A 20,071-nucleotide genomic window follows, 5' to 3' on the forward strand; every position below is an offset into this window, starting at 1 on the left:
GCATTTATTTTATAAATTTTGATTCCTAAAGCTCAGGGGAAATTCTACCAGCCTCTAGATTTCTGCCTTCCATATCGTATCATGCATGTTCAAATCGGTGGATTTAGCTTGTCTTATTCTCCTTGCTTGTGTGTGCGTGCATGCGTGTGTGTGTGTGTGTGTGTTTTCCTGTAAGTCTGTGCAAAATGGCAGGATATAGGGCTGTCAATAATCGTAACAGTTGCCATTCTTGAGTGCATATTATCTATTAGCCACTATACTAAGTATTCTATGTGCATCATCTCTTCTAATTTCATACTTCCTTAGAGTGACATATTAGGGTATAGATTCAGCTAATGCAATAAAGGCCACAATAACAGAGACTGAGACGTGCCCCAGTACCTTTCTATGAACCCCTGAGCTTCTGTTCTCATCCTTGTGGTCCAAGATGACTAGATACCAGCTCCATGCTCCAAGCACTGGGAGGGAAGAAGAAGGCCACAAACAGGTAGCTACATGTATCACGCCTGTTTCTATCCCACTTGCTGGAAATGAGTCACTTGGCCACGTCCAGCTGCAAGAGAGGCTGGGAAATGTTCTTACTTCAGAGTCATGTTTCAAGCTGAAATTGGAGGGAGGAGGTTCTAGAAGGAGCGAATGTGTGTTGGGGCCCACTAGCAGAATCTACACCAGGTATATTTTATGATTCTCCTCATTTGATAGATGAAAAAAATCAAGGTTGTAACTTGACTAAAGTAAGAAAGAGAATACATGGTAGAATAAGGGATTTAAACCAAGCCATGCTTGACTCTATAGCTTACATGCCTCACCCCCTCCTGTAGACCTGCTCTCTTTTTTTATGGGAGATGTTACTGGTTAGGGGGAGGGCATATCAGGATAAGGACTGGAGAGGTTGCTGACATATTCAGAAGGGAGAGTCTAGAGTTGAGTCAGACAGTCAAGATGAGCAACCTCCTAGTCTGGCAAAGAAAATGCTGGCAAGGATGGTGAACAGTAAGGAACATGAAGGGAAACTTCATCTGGCATCTTCTTCAACTACATACTCTGAAGATAAACTTCTGATGTCATCAGCCAAAGGGCATTTTTTAGATCTTTGGTTCCCTTGGTGGAACCAAGTTTTTCTTATGGAACTAGGATGTTTCATGCAGTGGGGTCCCGAGGAGAAGGATGTGTCCCCCTTGTCCAAGTGGAGGCTGGAGCAGGCCTTCTTTATAAATTTCTATTCAGCAGAGGTGTTCAGATTTCATCAAGAGGAATTCTTACTCTCTGTGGGCCCAAGAGCCCGTGTGAAAACCTTGAATTTTAAGTTTGTAAATGGATATTCAGAGGTGGAGTACCACTTGATGGCTCAGCTGTTAGAAGCTCAATAAAGTGAGTCATGGAGAATAATTATAGTTGGTGGAAGAGAGGTGTTGGCGAGAGAGGGTAAGATGAGGGCTGTGGAAAGGGTGACATCTGGGGTAAGTGTTAGGGTGAAAGTAATTATAGGCGAGTGCTATCCAGTAGAAATATAATGTGAGCTGTGGACACAATTAAACAATTTCCAGGAGCACACATTAATAAAATTAAAAAGAAACAAGTGAATGAACTTTAATAATACATTTTATATCAATCAATATCTACAAATATTATTTCAACTTATAATCAAAGTAAAAATTTAAAGCAATATTTAACTTTTTTTGGTATGAAGTCTTTGAAATCTGTGTGTATTTATACTGGCAGCAAGTCTTAATGTGAGTTTGCCTCATTTCCAGTGTACCATAGGCATATGTGGCTGGTGGCTATGGTAGTGAGCGGTGCATTCCAGACAATGAGACCTGGAAGTCCAGCCACTCAAGTTTGCATGGGAGAATTTGAGGAGCTCTTAGAGGACCGTAACTTCCCAGCCTCCAAAATGCTGCATAACTAATATTGACCTACAATATAATAGTTCCAACACTGTCTCAATTGTACTACTCATTTTTAACATTATTTCTGTGATATAAATTAAAGTCTGGATATAAAAAGTATTCCTGAAGATGGATTGAATAAATTCTCCTATGAACCAGAAATTAGTAAATGGGGAGCGAGAACATTTTATAACTCAAAAGTAGATCAGAGTGGAAGGGGCTTTAGATGGAAAAGCCAGGAATGATTTATTATCCTGACAAAACCAGCCAGACATGGACATAGGTAGGGGTTATACCACCTCCATTCTGGAACATAATCAACATTAAAAAAATTATTTGATGAATCTCTACCTAAACCCACCCTGCTCACCTGCCTTTGGGAGAGCCTCAAAAAAAAATTCAACTGCAAATGAGATGTGCAGTTTTATGGTCTGTGAACAAGGAATAATATTTGAAATCCCTGAATTTAGAAACTGTTAGGTATTGTAGAACACAATGTTTCTTGCTAATACAATAAAAAAGAACATTTATATCATCTGCCAATGTGATGACTTAAGTAACATAGAGTAACTACATTTTTCCCCACAATATTATTACAATGAGCACAAATTCTCATCCTATAAGTAAATATCAAACACATTTCCACCTTTTTCATCCTATAAGTAAGTATCCAATACACTCCTACCTTTTAGATGCTTTAAAAAAAAAAGTAATGGTAAGTAATGGCAGAATACCAATGCTACTTTACTTACCCAAATTATTTCACAGAAATGTAAAATTGTTGGATAGATAGCGATTTAAATTATGAAGGAAATGTCTAGGAGAGGGATTTTCTAACAACAAACTTTGGAATAAAAAGACTTCAAATTTGTGATGGATTGAGCCCCTTAGTAGAGGAAAAATGTGATTGAAATGAATACACACTGATCTTTAGGAACAAGCAAAATAAGGAACTACTGAGTGGTCTGATTTTAAGATCACTTGGAGGGTACCCTCAAATCCCTCCCGAACACCTCAGCGTTAAAGCATTCTTAGAAGCTTATTTGTCTAAAGGTTCCCCAGAGAAATGACAGTGTGCTACAGAGCTGACACTGTACGTTGGTATCAGTCATTTTTACAAGGTGTGAATGAGAAAAAACACAATGAAAGTCTCAGTCCTTCCTGCTTCCCTGCCAGGTCTCTTCCACACGCTCTGCCTCTGCTCTTCCCTTCTAAAGAAAGTCGCCTAGGCTCTGCTCAAGACCTTCTTTCCATTCCTATTGCCTTTAATTTGTAGGTAGACGCTTAGCAAAAGCATTCAATCCCCTGTTTTGTAAATTTCAGGAGGAATAACTTACCTGTGATGATTTTTGGCCACACGTCCTCTGCTCCATCTTGCCCGGAACTCAGACTGCTTCTCTGATCCCAGCTCATCCACTTCGCTCACTGCCAGCCATGGCCTGGCCTGATGATGATTAGCCTGATGAGGAAGGGAAATTCAGAATTATAGCACTTGAAAAGGGAGAGCAACAGAGAACCGACAACTAATTAGAATTTCAAAAGACAGAGGAATTGACTTAGGTTCTAAACATAACAAGGGCTTGAGGGCTGGGTAGGTCGAAAGGGTGTATTTCATAATCTGAATATATAACATAGTGGCACTAAAAGTAGTGAATGACTGAATTCTAAATGACAGTAAAATGAAACATGGGACAGATGTGAGAAGGAGCCATGGAAAGGCTTTAGATAAGAAGAAATAAATAATTATGGAAGTGCATAGTAAAACAGTTCAAATGATGGTGAGTGATTTAACTGCACTTGGGAAGTTGTTTCCTTTTAATCTCTAATTTTCAGAGGTTATTTCAAGTGTTCTTTCCATCCTTGCTTCCCTCACCCAAAATCCTAGGGGAGAGCATTTGATTGACCACGCTTAGGCCACTTGCCAGCTCCTTGGCTTTGTCACAGGTAGGGGAAGTAGGCTCTGTCAGCTCTTCCTGGCTTCTGTCATTGGAGACAGGAATCTGGAGTTACTGAACCATCAAGACTATACACACTGGGAACTAGGAAATTGTGATGCTATTAGGGAGGGGAAATGGATGCACGACAGCAAAACAAATCAACCAGACACACATCTGATAAATGTTCCGTACAGTTCCTCAGTCTTGGACTATTTCCTGATCATATCCTATTGTTCATAACATCAGTACAATTAAAAAATGGAAGTGGTATATGTGTGATTAGTTGGATATAAAATTTATACAATATTTTGCTTAGGAGTTATATATATATATATATATATATATATATATATATATATATATATATATATAATCCCAAAATACTTTATGTATGTCTCCATTTCCTCTTCCTCATTTACTGAAAACATATTGCTTAAACATCTATTTCCCAAGCACTGTGTTAGACACAGGAGATGCAAAAGTGAACACAACAGACATGGTCGTTCTCTGTGTCATGAAGCATGTTACACCAGCAAAGTCACACTGAGGGCAACTCTTGAGATTTTAGTTGATTAATCCAGATTAAACAGGCACTCTCAAAAAAGCAATGTTTTCTCATTCAAGATTTTTACATCAATTTCATAAATAACATTTCTCAGATTGAATGACTCTAGAAGTATGGGTAAATCAGGAAAAAATGTGTGTGTGTGTGTGTGTGTGTGTGTGTGTGTGTACCATATGAACATAACTGTGATCTCAGTTTAGTTGATTAAACTGTGTTCAGCCTAGGACTGAGCATGTCTGAGGATTTGTGGTTTAAAGTGGCCTAAAATGAACATAACTTTTTAGTGAAAAAAACCTATAAAAATTCAGGTTTTCTGATGCTTCAGTGATGTGGTCAGTATTTTAGCAGCTGCACAGAAATTTTTTTTTTTTTTTTTAAATCTAGTTCCCTTTAAATATTGGGTGACATTTACAAAAATACTTCCTGGCCATCAGAATAAGTTACACTGATGCAGTGAAATTCCATATTCAATTTAAACTTTGCTAAGCTCTCTTTACCTGCAGTCTGACTGGTTCATTTGTTGCATTTCCATTTTGAAAAAAGACTAAGAATGTTCCTGGCAAAGGACTAATTCTAAGGAAAGAGACAGACACATGATCTTGATCTCATTCGAAGACTCAGGGCCAGAGAAGAAAACTAGTTTTGAGTACAGTCTAGTGTTTGCCAATCATATTGTCCCATGGTTTAATCCTCAGGCATTTATTCCTGGGTCTTGGGGAGAGGGGTTTGGAATAAAAACTGGGATCTCTGTCAGTTGCTGGGGACCGAGGAGCTCTACCTGCTAACCTGTGTGACATGGAGGGAAGCCATGTAGGTAGAGATGACGTGTATCCCTCCAGTTGGCATGGCCAATGGAACGTGGGATGGACAGAGGCGTGAGTTCAAGGTTTGATCAGAACCTGAGAAGATGTTGGATAGAACTTGGGATAACCTGTGATGGGTGCCAGCAGGAATCAGTATTGGAAGTGACAGTGGTCACCCGAGGTGGCCCAGCAGCAGCTGTGGGATTGACAGGAAGTGCTTTCCCTGCTGCTCTGTGGGGTGGAGGTGCCGCCCCTGATTTCATGATGGATGTGGTCTGAAGACCACAGCGTAGAAACCTTGACAGCAGGCAGCAAAGCGGAAGCCTCAGCCTTAGAGAAAGAAAATGGCAGATGTTCCAAAAGAAGCTGAGAGGAATGAGTTTCAGCGTCTGTGATCAAAGGACTTAGATTCTCTCCAAAGAAATGAGGGGTGGTTTGAATTAAGGGTAGGAGATCATAATAGTTGTGCCTGAGCTAGAGAAATCCTAAATTAGGGTTGTAATCGTGACCCTAAATCTGTCTTCAGATTGGTGTGGCCATTAGAAATACACATGCACAAAAGTTTATAATAAAAATGACATGTAAGGGTACATGTTAAGTGCATAATTCAAATTGTCAGAGGATTGTTTTTCCCCCCAGTGCACATAGCCTAGATTATTTCAGTAGTGATATTGTATAAAACTGTTTATATTGTTCTCATTTGCCCCTTAAGATGGAAAAAGGGTGTTATATGAAATATATAGTACATTTAAAAATATTTTTTGATTTGGGACATTTCAAATATTATTAAAAAAATATATATATAGGAAAATCGTTTGCTTTAGGTTTATGAACTGACCTGGATTTGTGTTTTAAGATACCGTTTGGCTCCTAAGTGATTTGAACCTCTTTCATTGACTTGGAAGCCTAAAAATATACACTCAGGAAAGCGTCCTTCCTACAGAAATATTTATGTAGATACAAGATGGGTGAAATATTTGGTCAGTTTATACAAATCAATTTAAGTTTACTGTCCTACCCCACCCCCTCCTTTTTTTTTTTCCCCAAATGGAGTACCAGAGTTCTAGAATAATATTTGTCCCATTGGGAAAGGAGCATTTTAATCAAATATTTGAGTTTTGGGAATTTCAACAGCATAAGAAAAGTTTAATTAGTTTTCTTCTCAGAAGGAACTGCCCACCTCCAGGTAATCACACAGATTTGCCCAGGAAATCAGCAGAATGTCTATTGATGTTGTCTTTTCCTGTTTCTGTTAATGCTAAAATTGAAACCATGGGTAACAGTTTACCAGCTGTTGAGCGCAGTCATTTTTTTTTCTCTTTCTTTTTTTTTTTTTTTTAAATATTTATTTATTTCTTTATTTTGCCTGCCCTGGGTGTTAGTTGTGGCACGTGGGATCTTCGTTGCAGCATGTGGGCTTCTTAGTTGCGGCATGCATGCGGGCTCCAGTTCCCCAACCAGGGATTGAACCCGGGCCCCCTGCATTGGGAGCACGGAGTCTTACCCACTGGACCACCAGGGAAGTCCCGAGCGCAGTCATTTTTCTATCTTCTCTTCAAATTTTTGTGAAAGCCCCAATGTATGACTCTTTGTAAAATGATATTTTATAAAATCTGTCATAAGTCGTTGGTTGGGGAAAGAATTTTTATAAGAATTATTTTAATATTCAGAGATACTACCTTATGATTCCAGTTCATTGATGATAGATTCATACGTTGAAACCACTGGATTTGTTTATGTGCCAGTGAAATTTATGTACCTTCAAAACAAAACTGTGAGCACAGGAATCTGTATAGTGGTAAAGAGCGTGGTGAAGAACCTTAGAATCATAGAAATGCTACAAGTAGAGATCATATAGCTGATATTACAGAAGTCCAGTGAGTCTCCTAATATAAACAGCTACACAGTAAAAGAACTGAGAGAAAGACTTGTTTTCTGATACATTAGTGGTGCAATCAGTCTCTCAGCAGTTGGACAGGTTACTAAATTGTTTACCTATGCCTCCTAAATATTTGGTGAAATTTTCATTTCTTTTCACATCTTTATTGGAGTGTAATTGCTTTACATTGTTGCGTTAGTTTCTGCTGTATAACAAAGTGGATCAGCTATACTTATATACTTAATACTTAATACATATACACATATACTTATATCCCCATATCCCCTCCCTCTTGCGTCTCCCTCCCACCCTGCCTATCCCACCCCTCTAGGTGGGTGAAATTTTCTAAAAGATTTTTTTTTTTGCTTCCAGAATAAGTTGCACTATATCAATGAAATTCTGCATAATTTCAAAGTTTACAAGGCCACCATGTTGACTGGAGTTCAATAGTTGCATTTCCATTTTAAGAACAATTTTACTAGAAAAGTTTCTTATGATCTTACATAAACTTTTCATGACCTTATACATGTTTTTAGCGTACGTTCGTTAGTCCTTAATCTCCAAAAAATTCCATTTAGAGTTTCTTTCAAATATTTTTTGTTTTCTATTAAAGAGATTTAATAGAAAATAAGATTTTCCTTAGCCTTCATCAGATTGATTGACCAAAAACCTTATAAAAAAAGACCCATTGGAAGACCCGAACCCTTTGCTTTATGAGATAGAGTTTAGTTGTCTATAAGTTACCAGATTTTTAAAGAGAAAGTATTATTAATCAATATTGTTTAAACTAAATCTAATAATCCAATATATTGATTGCTTTCATACTGAAGTGTGCTACAGTGTGCTGAAAATATTACTACCTGAATGAACCCTTAAGTACAATACATGAATATAAGTAATCATAGATGCAGGGGGGAAGACATAGTTATTAAATGAATGAGGGCACAATCAGAAATATTAGGGGGTGACTGATGTCTAATATCAGGTCCTTCCTAATTGAAAGGCAGTATTCTAAACTGTATACATAAATCTGTGGACAAGTAGGACAATGGTGCCTGGCTTCAACTAGAAAGAAAAAAAACACACCTACTTTGGTATTGCTTTTGTAGGACTTTTAAATATGCATAAAAAACAATATATTTATACTTAACCTTTGAATTATCATTATTACTTAAGTAATGGAAAGATCTTCCTGTTTAGAAGTTAGGTGCTTAGGGACCCACTTTAACTCCAAGGATTTGAGGTCCGGAGGAACACATGATGCATTAATGCCTTGGGGTGCGTCAGATGAGCCCTGCAGCAATTATGCACTCGACAGCACTCCAGTGGTTTGAAAGTTAAAATGCCTGGTAATTTACCATGAGGGAGGGCCTTAGGGGAAGAAAGAATATGGCTCAATTAATTAGTACTTGTTAGCAAACTTCGACTATTACCCTATTTAGGTTTTCAAATCACTGATATCTCAAATACCCACAAGATTTGGAAAAGAAGTAAGAATAAGCAGTGGAGAAAGCTAATTTGTCCAACAGAGCACCAGTTTTTGAATATAGTGTGAGCAGTGGAGCCATTTTCACAGGTTAGCCTTTCTATAAAGAAGAAAACGGAACTGGTATCCATTTGCTGTTTTTAACTCTGTGGTTAAAACCTCATGCCTTTCAGTTTGAGTTTCTGGGTAAGATGAATACTCTTGATGACTACCTAGGGATTCCTATGAAAATCTAACAGAAATAAATTAATTTTGAGAGTTATCTGGAGCTTTATGATGGGTGTTGGTTTTCTATTTAATCACTATATCTCCTAAGTGGCTATTGTAGGTATTTACAAAAATTAAGGATTCTTAAAGATTATCTGGTTGTTTTCGGGGTATTATTCAAATACTTTGCAAATTATTGTCTTTGTTCTAAAGGCTTTTCAATCAAATCTCTCATGCATTCATGGTATGGAAACATTGCCTTCAAATAATATTTACACAAAATATAATTATTTTCAATACTTTTAGCTCATGTTCCCCCTTATTTATGTTCTAATTGCTTTGACTAAGATTTCTAAGAGAATATTGGGTAATAATATTGATAGTGGACATCTAAGTCATAGTTTGAGTTTCCATCATTAGGTTTTTTTTTTTTTTTGGTTTGTTTGGGTTTTGTTGTAGTTTTGTTTTGATACTTAGTATAATAAATTTTGGTTTAAGGTAATTGTCATATTAAAAAGTAGCCTTGTATCTTTTGTTGCCATTAATTTAAAAAATGTTTGTAAATCAATCTTATAAAAATAGTATTTGAGTGGATTTAGTAAGATAGAGCATGTTTGAGTTTGACATAGTTCCCAGTAACTTGCCGATTTCCACATTTCTGTTTCATACACATATATAAAGTGCCTGAACATTTAAACCTGAGACCTTGGTATTAGATTTTCAAAGTGGGGAAAGCAGAAAGTTTTCCCAAATTTATTTATAAAGTTCATGGGAATCAAATTTAATTATAGATCTCTAGGCTTCATGCTTTTAAAAGGAATAATGTTCAGGAGAATATCCTAGTTTGTAAAATTTTCGTGCATGGCTGTTATCGTAGAATGTAACTTATTTAGTTATTTAGTTTACATGCAGGCCTTGTGTTTATTTAACTTACAGAATATTATAAAAAACATGATGATTGGTGATAAAAAGCTGAGTTGAAGCAGGTGGAGTCACAGGAAGAGGACAAGAATGGAACCAATAAACCAATCCAAAAATGGATAGAGGCATTCAGAGCTTCTCTCTCTGGAGCTAATGGGGCTGATTTGAAAGGAAGTGGTTGCCTCGTTGAGTAAAGATGCTTCCCATGATTCACACTAACCTTCCTCTGGTGGGCAATTTCATTCTCACTATTATAGCCCCCAAGGAACTGCATGGGTGCACACTGGAGGATTTCCTGACCAAAGTTCACGTACGGTGTAATTTAAGTAAAAGCCCTGATTACATTCCATGCTGCTCTGAGTTAAAGGGTAGGAAAACCTGATATCTGTGGAAGGGCAGAGGCAAGTACATGCGCCTTCCTCCCCCAATCAGTAAAAATAGCCCAAGAGATGCACTAACTGAGGCTGATTCTAAACATTGAACAGCTAATTCTAGGAAGTTAGAAACAAAAGTAGAGTATTGAGAGTATAAAGACCAATTTACTGATTTATTAATTTATGTATCATGCCCAATTGCTTCAATGTAGAACCATAGATATATGTATATATGCAATTGTCAGATTATTCATCTGAATGTAACAGGCAGTTAAATGTCGGCCATATTAAAACCTGTTGTATGTATGTTGCTAAATGCCCTACTTTGAATTTCTCAGTGGGTCTGTTAATTTTCCTGTGAGATGATTTTTGATATATCCAAAAGCATATTCTGAATGATGAGGGCACTTTTAGGAATTTATCCTATTAGTAACCTACCTTCTGGTAATATATACCCTCTCCTAAAACCATCTCACTTTATTAAATCTTGACCTATCCAACGAAACACAAGCAAAGGAACTATTGTTAAGATGAAGTCTGTAGTTTCCAAACTGCTCATAGGTTCCACGTGCTTTCCCATCTTAAACTCTGCCTACTATATTCAGGTTATTGGCCCATCAAGGCAAGATACAACAATAGAAAGGAAGAATTATTTTAATATTTAATAATAGTAGGTTCTTATTTGATTCATAAGCTGATTTATGTTATAGCAAGAAATTGGCAAAATAGTAATGTTATAAATAATAAATTATAAATATTACATTACCACTTCACTATCTCAGTAGTGCTGAGAACATCGTGATTTAATCCTGCATGTCATTCCTAGTTTGAAACAAAGGTATATGCAAGAGATGCAGCCCCACCCCTCCCTGGGATGCCAAATCATCTTTATCTGGCTCCTTTTTTCCCCCACGTCATGTAGTACCATCTCATAAACTGTAAAATATACATATTTGTTTGCTTTTATTCTTCCACTCACAGAATGTAAGCTCTGTGAGGGGAGGGATTTTTGAATGTTTGTTTTGCTGATATATTCACATAAGCAGCACTCAGTAAATACACCTTAAATAATTGAATGGATCTGAAACATCATATCCACATAAAGTGACCCTGTGCGACTTAATAATAATTTGAGCAAAAACATCAGTTAAAAACTCAACTCTGGGACCACTGAGGAAGTTTGGATTCCATTACTTACTTTATTATATTGTAACTTTGGGAGGCAGAGAATAATTGGGGAGCATCCACTAACAAAACATGCTTCCCATGTCTTTATGCTTTTGTGTCTTTTTTCCTTTGCCTGTGCCTCTCCTTCCATTAAAAATTCCTTGCCCCTTTATTTCTGATATGGCTAATTCCTAATCACATTTTAAACTTACTTCAGTTGATATATTTCTCCAGGAAATCCCCAGTATAGCTAGATGCTCCTACCACACACTCAAACAGACCTCTGTCCCTTACACGATATTAAATCACACTGGATTGAATATTAGCTTCCCTGTCCTGTCAGTGCACTGTGCTCTGAAGGCAGAGCCACTGTTTTCTGTTTGTTTTTAAAATCCAGACATAGTGTTTGGTTCCTAGAAGGACTCAATGAAACAACAAAGGGAAGGGGGTCTTGAAGGAAAAGACAGAGGGGATGGGGAACAGAAAGGACAAGAGGAATAAAGTGTGATAAAAAGGTGATAAGTTTTGGCTCATTTTAATCAAGAAACAACATCTAGACAATGGAAGGATTTGGGTATTACAAAAAGTTGCCAAAAAAGGTTTATCTAACGAATGAATTCAGATAATAGTATGAGTACCTCTGTGTGCCAGGCACAATTCTAGGCACAGAGATTATGTTTTTACCCTCATGGAGCTTGTATTTTAGAGTAAGAGACAGACGACAGCAAGTATAATAATGCATATGTAAAACGATACACAAGGAATTGTAAAATGTAGTATAAAATACAAATACGTTGTAAAAATATATGAATCCTCTAAATACGTAATGTTATAGAATTTGAGGATTTTTAAAGAGAATCAGTGGATTGCCTCTTTGCTCAAGATCCCTTATAATTCTTTACTTGTAAAATGCTATTTGCCATATCCCAGAATGCAAAGTAGAAAATAAATCACTCCAGGAGTGGCGTTTATAACTTACATGTGTGTCTCAACCCACACTGAATGTAGAAGGCACACTTTGCATAGATTTTGAAACCGTATGGAGACCTTGAAGGGGCCCATCTTCCAGCTGAGTGGGGAAGCCTCAAGCCCTGAGGGGAGGTAGCGTCTGGAAGGCTCCCAGTGTGCAGGCCTCCTCTCACTCAGCTGGGCAAGACCCTCATTTCTCAGCTGACAACAGGGATGAAAATGGTCTGAGAACCTACAAGCCAGATCAGCTTCTCCAGACCTGTGGTTAAAAATGACTTAACTTTGTTTATTCTCCAAGGACTTGATTCACTTGCCATTGTTTATTAATAAGTCATTTCAGTAGACAGAGGATTGGAGTTTTGTGTTGGATTGGAGGAGTTTCCAGGATATGGGCACCAATAGTTGACTGATGCTGCCATGGCAATGTAATAAGGAATACACCACTATTTTTGCTTTAGTAAAGGTGAATTATTTTGCCAGCATATGAAAGGGTATACTTAGAGTATCACAGTGCTTTGTGTTAAAGGGGAAAAAAACAACAATTACTGTGAATAGGGTAGAATTACTGTGTTATTGCAGTACATAAGACTTTGATTACACACTGCCAAGATTCATATCGGCCTAGTAGTTGTTGACAGATAAAGTAACAAAAATGAAACATTTATTTTTTCTTTATTGAGATCTCAAGGGAAAGCAGATTTTCAGTTCTTACTACATTGATAGAACAGAGACTGACAGCAAAAATGTGCCGGTCCAGAAATATAAATTTTAAGCCTAGGTTCGTATCAAAATTCCATTTAGTCTTGGAGCTGCTGTTGGGATTATTTTTGATCTTAAAACAAATATATTATGGGATATCACAGTATACTTGGTATGTACAATATTAAGCCTTCCCTGTGGGCAATACTTTCAAAATTATTGTTGTTTTCAGTTGACGAAGCTTTATTTCTTTTGCAATGTTTGAGGCAACTTGAGGTATCGTCAGAGTAGGTGACATTTTACCGAATGCAAATTACTAGCAACAGACTGCTATACATTTCAGTCTGCAGGAAGTATGAAACTAGATTTGGAAAATTGATAACAGATCTTTTTTCTCTATTACAAAGTCATATTTGATGCTACAGTTTTGTTATCGACATAAGGACAAAAGTAAGTGGGAAATGTGAAGTGAGAATTTTGGGTTTGTGTCGTTGAGATTGTTGATGTCTTGGATAAAATTTCTGGCTAAATCATTTGTACCTTTCCTTCATGTTACTTAAGTTGACATAACAAAAGAGACCTGTGAACAGGCCCCTTATACTTTCCTTCCTTCCTTCCCTCCCTCCCTCCTTCCCTTCCTCCTTCCCTCCCTTTCTTCTTTCTTTTATTCCTTCATCCCTCCCTCCTCCCTCTCTCTTTCTCCTTTCTTTTTACTCAGCTAGCAATTGTGGAAATTTTGCTGTAGTTTCTCATAATTACGATGTTATTAAGTTGACTGGAATTCTGGACACAATGACATGATATACTTTGTGAATTATATACAAGTGGGTAAATAGAGTCATCAGTGAACTCTAAACATCATTATAATCCAATGGTGTCCATTTCTTGAGTATATCCTAGAAACAATTTGATTAAAATTTCAAATTATTCTTCTAAAGTCTACATTTGAAAATTTCCCCATTAATTTTTTTTAGCAACAGACAGATAGCATGAACTTGTTTCTTGAATTACCTTTTCTGACCTTTTGCAAGATGATAATTACAAAAAAAGGGAAGCCTGGAAGACTTGTAAAAAATTAAGCTTATAAAGTAGCTAAAATGGCCCTTCTGTGCTGGTGTCGATTTCAGAATTAACATTTTGGTTCATGTGCTTCTAATAATCACTGACCCTTACTTCATGTACTTTCCACAGGAAATGAATACAGCAGAAATTACTTTGACCCACTGACGGATGAGGAAATATACCCAAGGCAGTATGGGATGGAGGTCAGCGGAGAGGGTGAGCTAGAATTAAGTATGTAATTTTTGGGTCAGAATATTCTTTTCCATTCATGAAAATGAGGTGACAAAGATCACACATGCAGTTCCATTTAGATTTTGCAGCTTACAATTTAAATGGTAAGTTTTAACCACTAACAACATGACAGGCAGCGAAGATAATTTTTGATCAAGGACAGGAAGCTGGTCAGATAGAGAAGCAGGGCTTGGCTTTCATTTGATGCTGCTCTAAGCAGTTTGCTGCCATTCTGAGGCCCGTGTTATGCATATGAGGAGCATTATCACTTTACAAATGCCATCTCAGCTCTTCAAGTTTAAAATGAGCATTCTTCAATAAAATTCATCCAACATGTGAGATTTCCATACCCAGAGACTATTGAATTCTTTCATTGAAGACATGGAACCACCATCTAAGTTCTGAACCACAGAGGTGCAGTGATATGATGGTTTCCTCTTCTCTAATGTCGATTCTAGGTGTGGTTGTAAGATAACAATTTAAAATTGCTCCTTGTGGGCCTACCACCATGCATATTTGGTAGTTTACAAAGCACTCTAGGGTTTACAGAGGTTATTGAGATAGTGACAGTGACAAATATTACTTAGAGTCATTTGCAACCCAGAAGATCATATTTCACCATGGGGCTCCAGACATTGTATCAGCCTCTCCATGGGAGGAACATGTCTGATGTATGTATGTATGTATGGGATGAGAACATGTTTGAGGTATGTGTGTTTGTATCTGTGTTCTAATTGTATGACTGGAGTGGTCATCCAACTTGGCATAATTTATATTTGGCTCTATCCAATGGTAGGACATCCACATAATGACCCTTTAAACCCTCTTCTAGAACCATGTTCTTATGATTATATTATTTTTTTGGTAGTGACATGACCTTGTTGCTTTACCCTTGTAAAAGAGTACAGTAGTTCTTACATTCGCTATTATATTGCAGTGGCATATATAAAAGAATCTAAGAACACCTAAATTTGTTGTTTCTGTAGTAAAAAAATATGATATATAGAGAGTAGCTAGTGCAAAACAGTCATTCATTTTGATCAGATGCTTATATATTCTATGATTTGAGAAACTATATTGGCTTATTCTGAAATGATTCTGTGTAATAGATGTCATAATCCATTGAATATGAGATCCTTTTTATTGGAGAAGTATCACATTACAAGTGCCCTGCAACATGCATTTTAAAATCATTGTTCCAATTATCACTGATATAAAAAAGGGTTTTTTTGTTTGCTTTTTTTAGAGCAAGACAGCATATTGAACAGAATTTGAGTCTATGACCTATAAAATAACTAAATAACCATGATGATCAATAATTTCTTTGTAATTACATTGCATGTCTATAAATTAACTGATGAGAAAGTTATCATAAATATGTTCTTTTAGCACCCCTACAAGTTGATAATAGAATTCTCTATGATCGATTAACAGAGCTCTTTCATGAGAATGGGCAAGGAGGATCCCAAGGTAAGAGACCAATTATTTCCAGTCTTTTATATTAACATTAGTCATAAATTAATTGAGATGGTTTCATGCAAATGCTAGCCTGGTTTTTCTAACTATAACCATTAATTGATGACCTATGTAAAGTTTTGATGGCTGCAAATATTTAATACAGCTAACGTTGGGGGGAGGAATTAATTATGGCCCAATTTCCTATAATTACATAGAATTTATAATCCTAAACAGCAAAAATGATTTAACAGACTTGCTACTGCAGGATCCTACCATGTCATATGGTATGTTTGGATTCACTAGTTTATGAGGCTATATGCCATTCTTTTTAAAGACTGTTTCTTAGGTTGTAAACAAATGCTTTGAGATGAAAAAAGACAAATAGTATAGTGTTTTCAGTCTTAGCATGAGAATTCATACTTGTGAATGTTAGGCTCCTTAGGTAAGAAATTCTTATGTGTATTAATCTAGGAACTTAAAGGTAATCCTTTGAAACCTAAATTTCAAATTCTTAGTTTAATACATATAAATTCATGCCAGAACCACACTGGAGTTTTTACCAAAACATTAAGTGCAAGTTTCTGTATATACGTGATTTCAAATTCACAAGGAATAATTCTATTAAGTTTTTTTCTCAGTATGTGTTTAGTTTTTCTCAATCATTTTTTCTCACTTATTCAAATAACTCCTTGTGGTACTTATGAGGAGAAGGCACTGATTATAGTTGTCTTCTAATAGTTATGGTTATTATTTCTATTGAATTTATGCTTAGACTTCACCGTTTGCTATGTGACCTTGGGCCAATTTCTTAACCTTTCCTTGCTATTTCTGCCAAATGGACATATAATACCTGCCACAATGGAGTAATTATGGGGATTAAATTATTAATTATTACATCAGCAGAGATGATAAGCACATCCATAGAATGATGAAGATACTGACGATTGATGCTGATGATAAAAATATTAATTAAGCATTTCTTGAGTGCCTACTGGGTACCTGGCACAGTCCTAAGCACTGTTCTAAATAAGGTAAATATTAACTTATTTAAACATCATAGCAGCCCTAAAGGTTAGGTCTAATTTTTGATCCCCATTTACAGAATAGTACCCCCTAAAAATTTTATTTCCACCTAGATTCACCACCCCTTTAGTTCTTTGCTATTAGTTTGTGTAGCCAATTTTTTATTTCTTTTTGTCTTTATGAACGAAGCAAATTTGTTTCTCAAGCCAGCTTGAGCCCTCATTCTGAGGGATCCTAATTCAGATGATGTATTAGGCAGGATTCTCCAGAGAAGCAGAATCCAATAAAACCAACAGAAAGGGAGAGATCTATTTTAAAATTTGCTTCTCATCTTTGTGGGAGCTGGCAACTCTGAAGTCCTTAGGGCAGACTGGCAGGCTGATTCAGGGAAGAGTAATATGAAGTTCAGGAAGGAGCTGAATTTTGCAGGGCAACAGGATGGAAACTCAGGTAGGCGTTAATGTTGTACTCTTGAGACTGAAGTTCACAGGGCAAGCCAGTAGGCCAAGAACTCAGACTGGATTTTCTCTGTTGCAGTCTTGGGACCAGATTCCTTCTGTTTGGGGAAACAGTCTTTGCTCTTAAGGCTTTCAACTGATTGGATGAGGCCCACCCACATTATGAAGAGTAATCTGCTTTTCTTGAAGTCTACTGATTTAAATGATAATCACAATATTACCTTCATGGCAACATCTAGATGGTTTTTAACCAAATAACTGGACACCATTGCCAGCCAAGCTGATACATAAAATTAAGCATCACAAATGGTTATTTTAAATCAGTCAGGCCTCTATATTTTTAGTATAATGTCTGAGTCTGCAAATATACATTGAATACCTTTTTTGTGTGTGCTAGACATTGAATAAGGCACTTGTGTACCTAACATGTCCCTTCCATATGACAACTCGTTGCAGCTTGGAGCCCTTGAAACCACCAGTTTGCACAGGTAGCATTTACAGGTAGCATCTAATAGGTCTTCCAGTATCATTTATGAGCTCACAAGAGTTTTATGGCATTTATAGAATAGTCAGGAACTTCACCATGTATTTCATAGAGGAGGATATAACCGAGACTTAGAAAGTTTAAAGACGTATACAAGGCAATACAGTGTACAGTGAGCAAAGAAGGAAGACCAGCAGTTCTCTGTATACTGCACCCTGCATTTCCCTCCAAAAAAGAGGCTCTCTTCCATTGGTTAAAAATGTCAAGTTTCTTGTTAAAATCCTAACATTGAAGGCATGGAAAATTCCATATTTTACCTGCCAGTATTTTTTTAGAGACTGGAAGAGAGAGGATTACTTTATATTTACAGCATGCATCTAGCTAGATGAGTAGATACATTTTGTAGATGATACTGATTTCAGATGCTAGAGAGAGAAGTGAAGTACACTACCATTTATATAAGTGCTGTCATTTCTATGCAAATAAACAAGGCAGGCCAAATAAAGTCCCTCTGTGTGAACAGAGGTCAGGAACTGTTCTCGGGGATCCTAACTCGGGAAATGAACCCAAGAGCTCTGGCTTCTCCTAAAACCATTCATCTCCCAAGCTGGTTTCAGCAAAACAGCAAGTACATGGTAAGATGTTGAAGTAAACAGCATGTAATACCAATGCACGGAAAAGCACAGTATCTACACTTCAAGATGTATTTGGTAAGAGGGAAAAAGACATTAAAGCACAGCTGTATGCTGCTCACTTTGGGAATATGGCAGGATGGACAAGTTTGTTGGCAGGTAGTTAGTTTTTAATCTTAAAACCTGGGCTTTACTGATTTCCCAGCACATTAAGCATGAATAGTTCGCTAAATTGTTGATGATGAAAAAATGAAACTTGATCCCATGTAAGAAAAAAGGTGGTTAAATTACTGTGTGTTTAGTGACACACGTTATGTTAAAGTGACAAAGAGCGGGTGGAATTCATGTGATCTTCTTGGGGTAAACAGATGAGAGCATCGTGGAGGAGACTTTGGGTTCTGAAGAGCTGGTGAGTTCTGGTAAGATTCTTGGACTCTACAAAGAGGACGGTGAAGCCACCTCTGCTTACAGCGAGGAGACTGAAAGATACGCCCAGAAAGACATAATTCTGCCTGGAAGTTCTTCACTGGAACAGGTCAGCACTAAAATCTATATCAAGAAATGTAAAATAATCTTGCTTTTTAAAATAACAAGCTGAAATGTCGGTCCTGCACATCGTCTCCTGATGTTACTTAGCAGCACACCCCTTCCTGGCTTGATCCACGACTTTGAGACTTTCCCCTTGTTTTTCATATACATTTTACCATGCAGAGCTTATACTGTCTTACCAATATCAGTCCTAGCCCTTGCACCGCTTAGTTTCACTTCACCTTTTAAAATTTCATGTTAGAGTGATAATTTCTAGCATATGATAAAGTATCTATAGTAAAACCTGAAACCAGCATAAACTTACTTGGATAAAATTAAGAAATGACTTGGACCCATTTGCATAAACACCATATAAATATGTGAATAATCTCATGTTTATGAAGTCACCATTAAGGGACTTAGTTTGTGCAGTGTTGTAACTAGTTCCAACAAGGGAATCTTTAGCCTGTGGATTGTGTTGGCTTCAGAGAGATCCTTTTTGTTTCCTGCATCTATAGTTTATGTTTATGTGGAACCAAATGCTCTAGTTTACCAAAGAGGGGCAAAATATTTTTTCTATGTAGTCACCTTATCCATCTTAAATAAAAATACAAGAATCCCACAAGTCTAGGTCTGTGTGTGTGTGTGTGTGTGTGTGTGTGTGTGTAGTTTTTTGTGAAAGGTAAGCTGATTTAGGATAAAAAGGAAAAAAGTATATTATCAAGTGAGGAAGACTGTTCTCAGTGATGTCTTTTATAATATCAGGTCACAAGTGGAAATATTTTCCACTTCAGAATTGTGGGGAAATTGTTTTGTTTTGGGGGGGTATTCTCTAATGTGGAGTGTGAAAATTCCATAACAGAGTTTATTTTTTTCATTTGTGCCTCTTATATCTGAATATCTTGGACACATTAAGGTTAAATCTATTTTGAGCTTTCTTAAGTAAATGACCCTAATTAACAAGTACAGTCTTCCCTAACATAGGCACTACTCCTGTAGTGGGTTGAATTGTGTCCTCCCAAACTGCCTAATCCCTGGTAGCTGTGACTATGAACTTATTTGGAAGTAGGGTCATTGCAGATGTAATTTAACTAAAGATCTCTAGATGAAATCATCCTGACTTTAGATGATTGGACTCTAAATCCAATGACCAGTGTCCTTAGTAGAGAAAGGAGAGAGAGAGATTTGAGCATCTGAGTCACAGACACACATAGTGCGGAAGCCATGTGAAGACAGAGGCAGAGATGGAGTGATGCATCTGTAGGAAAAGGAACACCAAGGACTGCCACAGCCACAGAA

General features: G+C 37.0%; 1 protein-coding gene across 1 annotated transcript in view; it reads left to right on the plus strand.

Annotated features, from left to right (window-relative positions):
• LOC132527957 (uncharacterized) overlaps nt 1-20,071 on the plus strand; it is a gene marked incomplete at its 5' end in the record, with an annotated part of 192,872 nt that overhangs the window by 1,471 nt on the left and 171,330 nt on the right. Inside the window, one exon of the mRNA XM_060163951.1 lies at nt 14,088-14,174. Within this exon, the coding sequence (XP_060019934.1) occupies nt 14,088-14,174 (87 nt within the window). The remainder of the gene's footprint in view (nt 1-14,087; nt 14,175-20,071) is intronic.

Source organism: Lagenorhynchus albirostris, chromosome 10 (assembly GCF_949774975.1).
Source record: "Lagenorhynchus albirostris chromosome 10, mLagAlb1.1, whole genome shotgun sequence".
NCBI lineage: Eukaryota > Metazoa > Chordata > Mammalia > Artiodactyla > Delphinidae > Lagenorhynchus > Lagenorhynchus albirostris.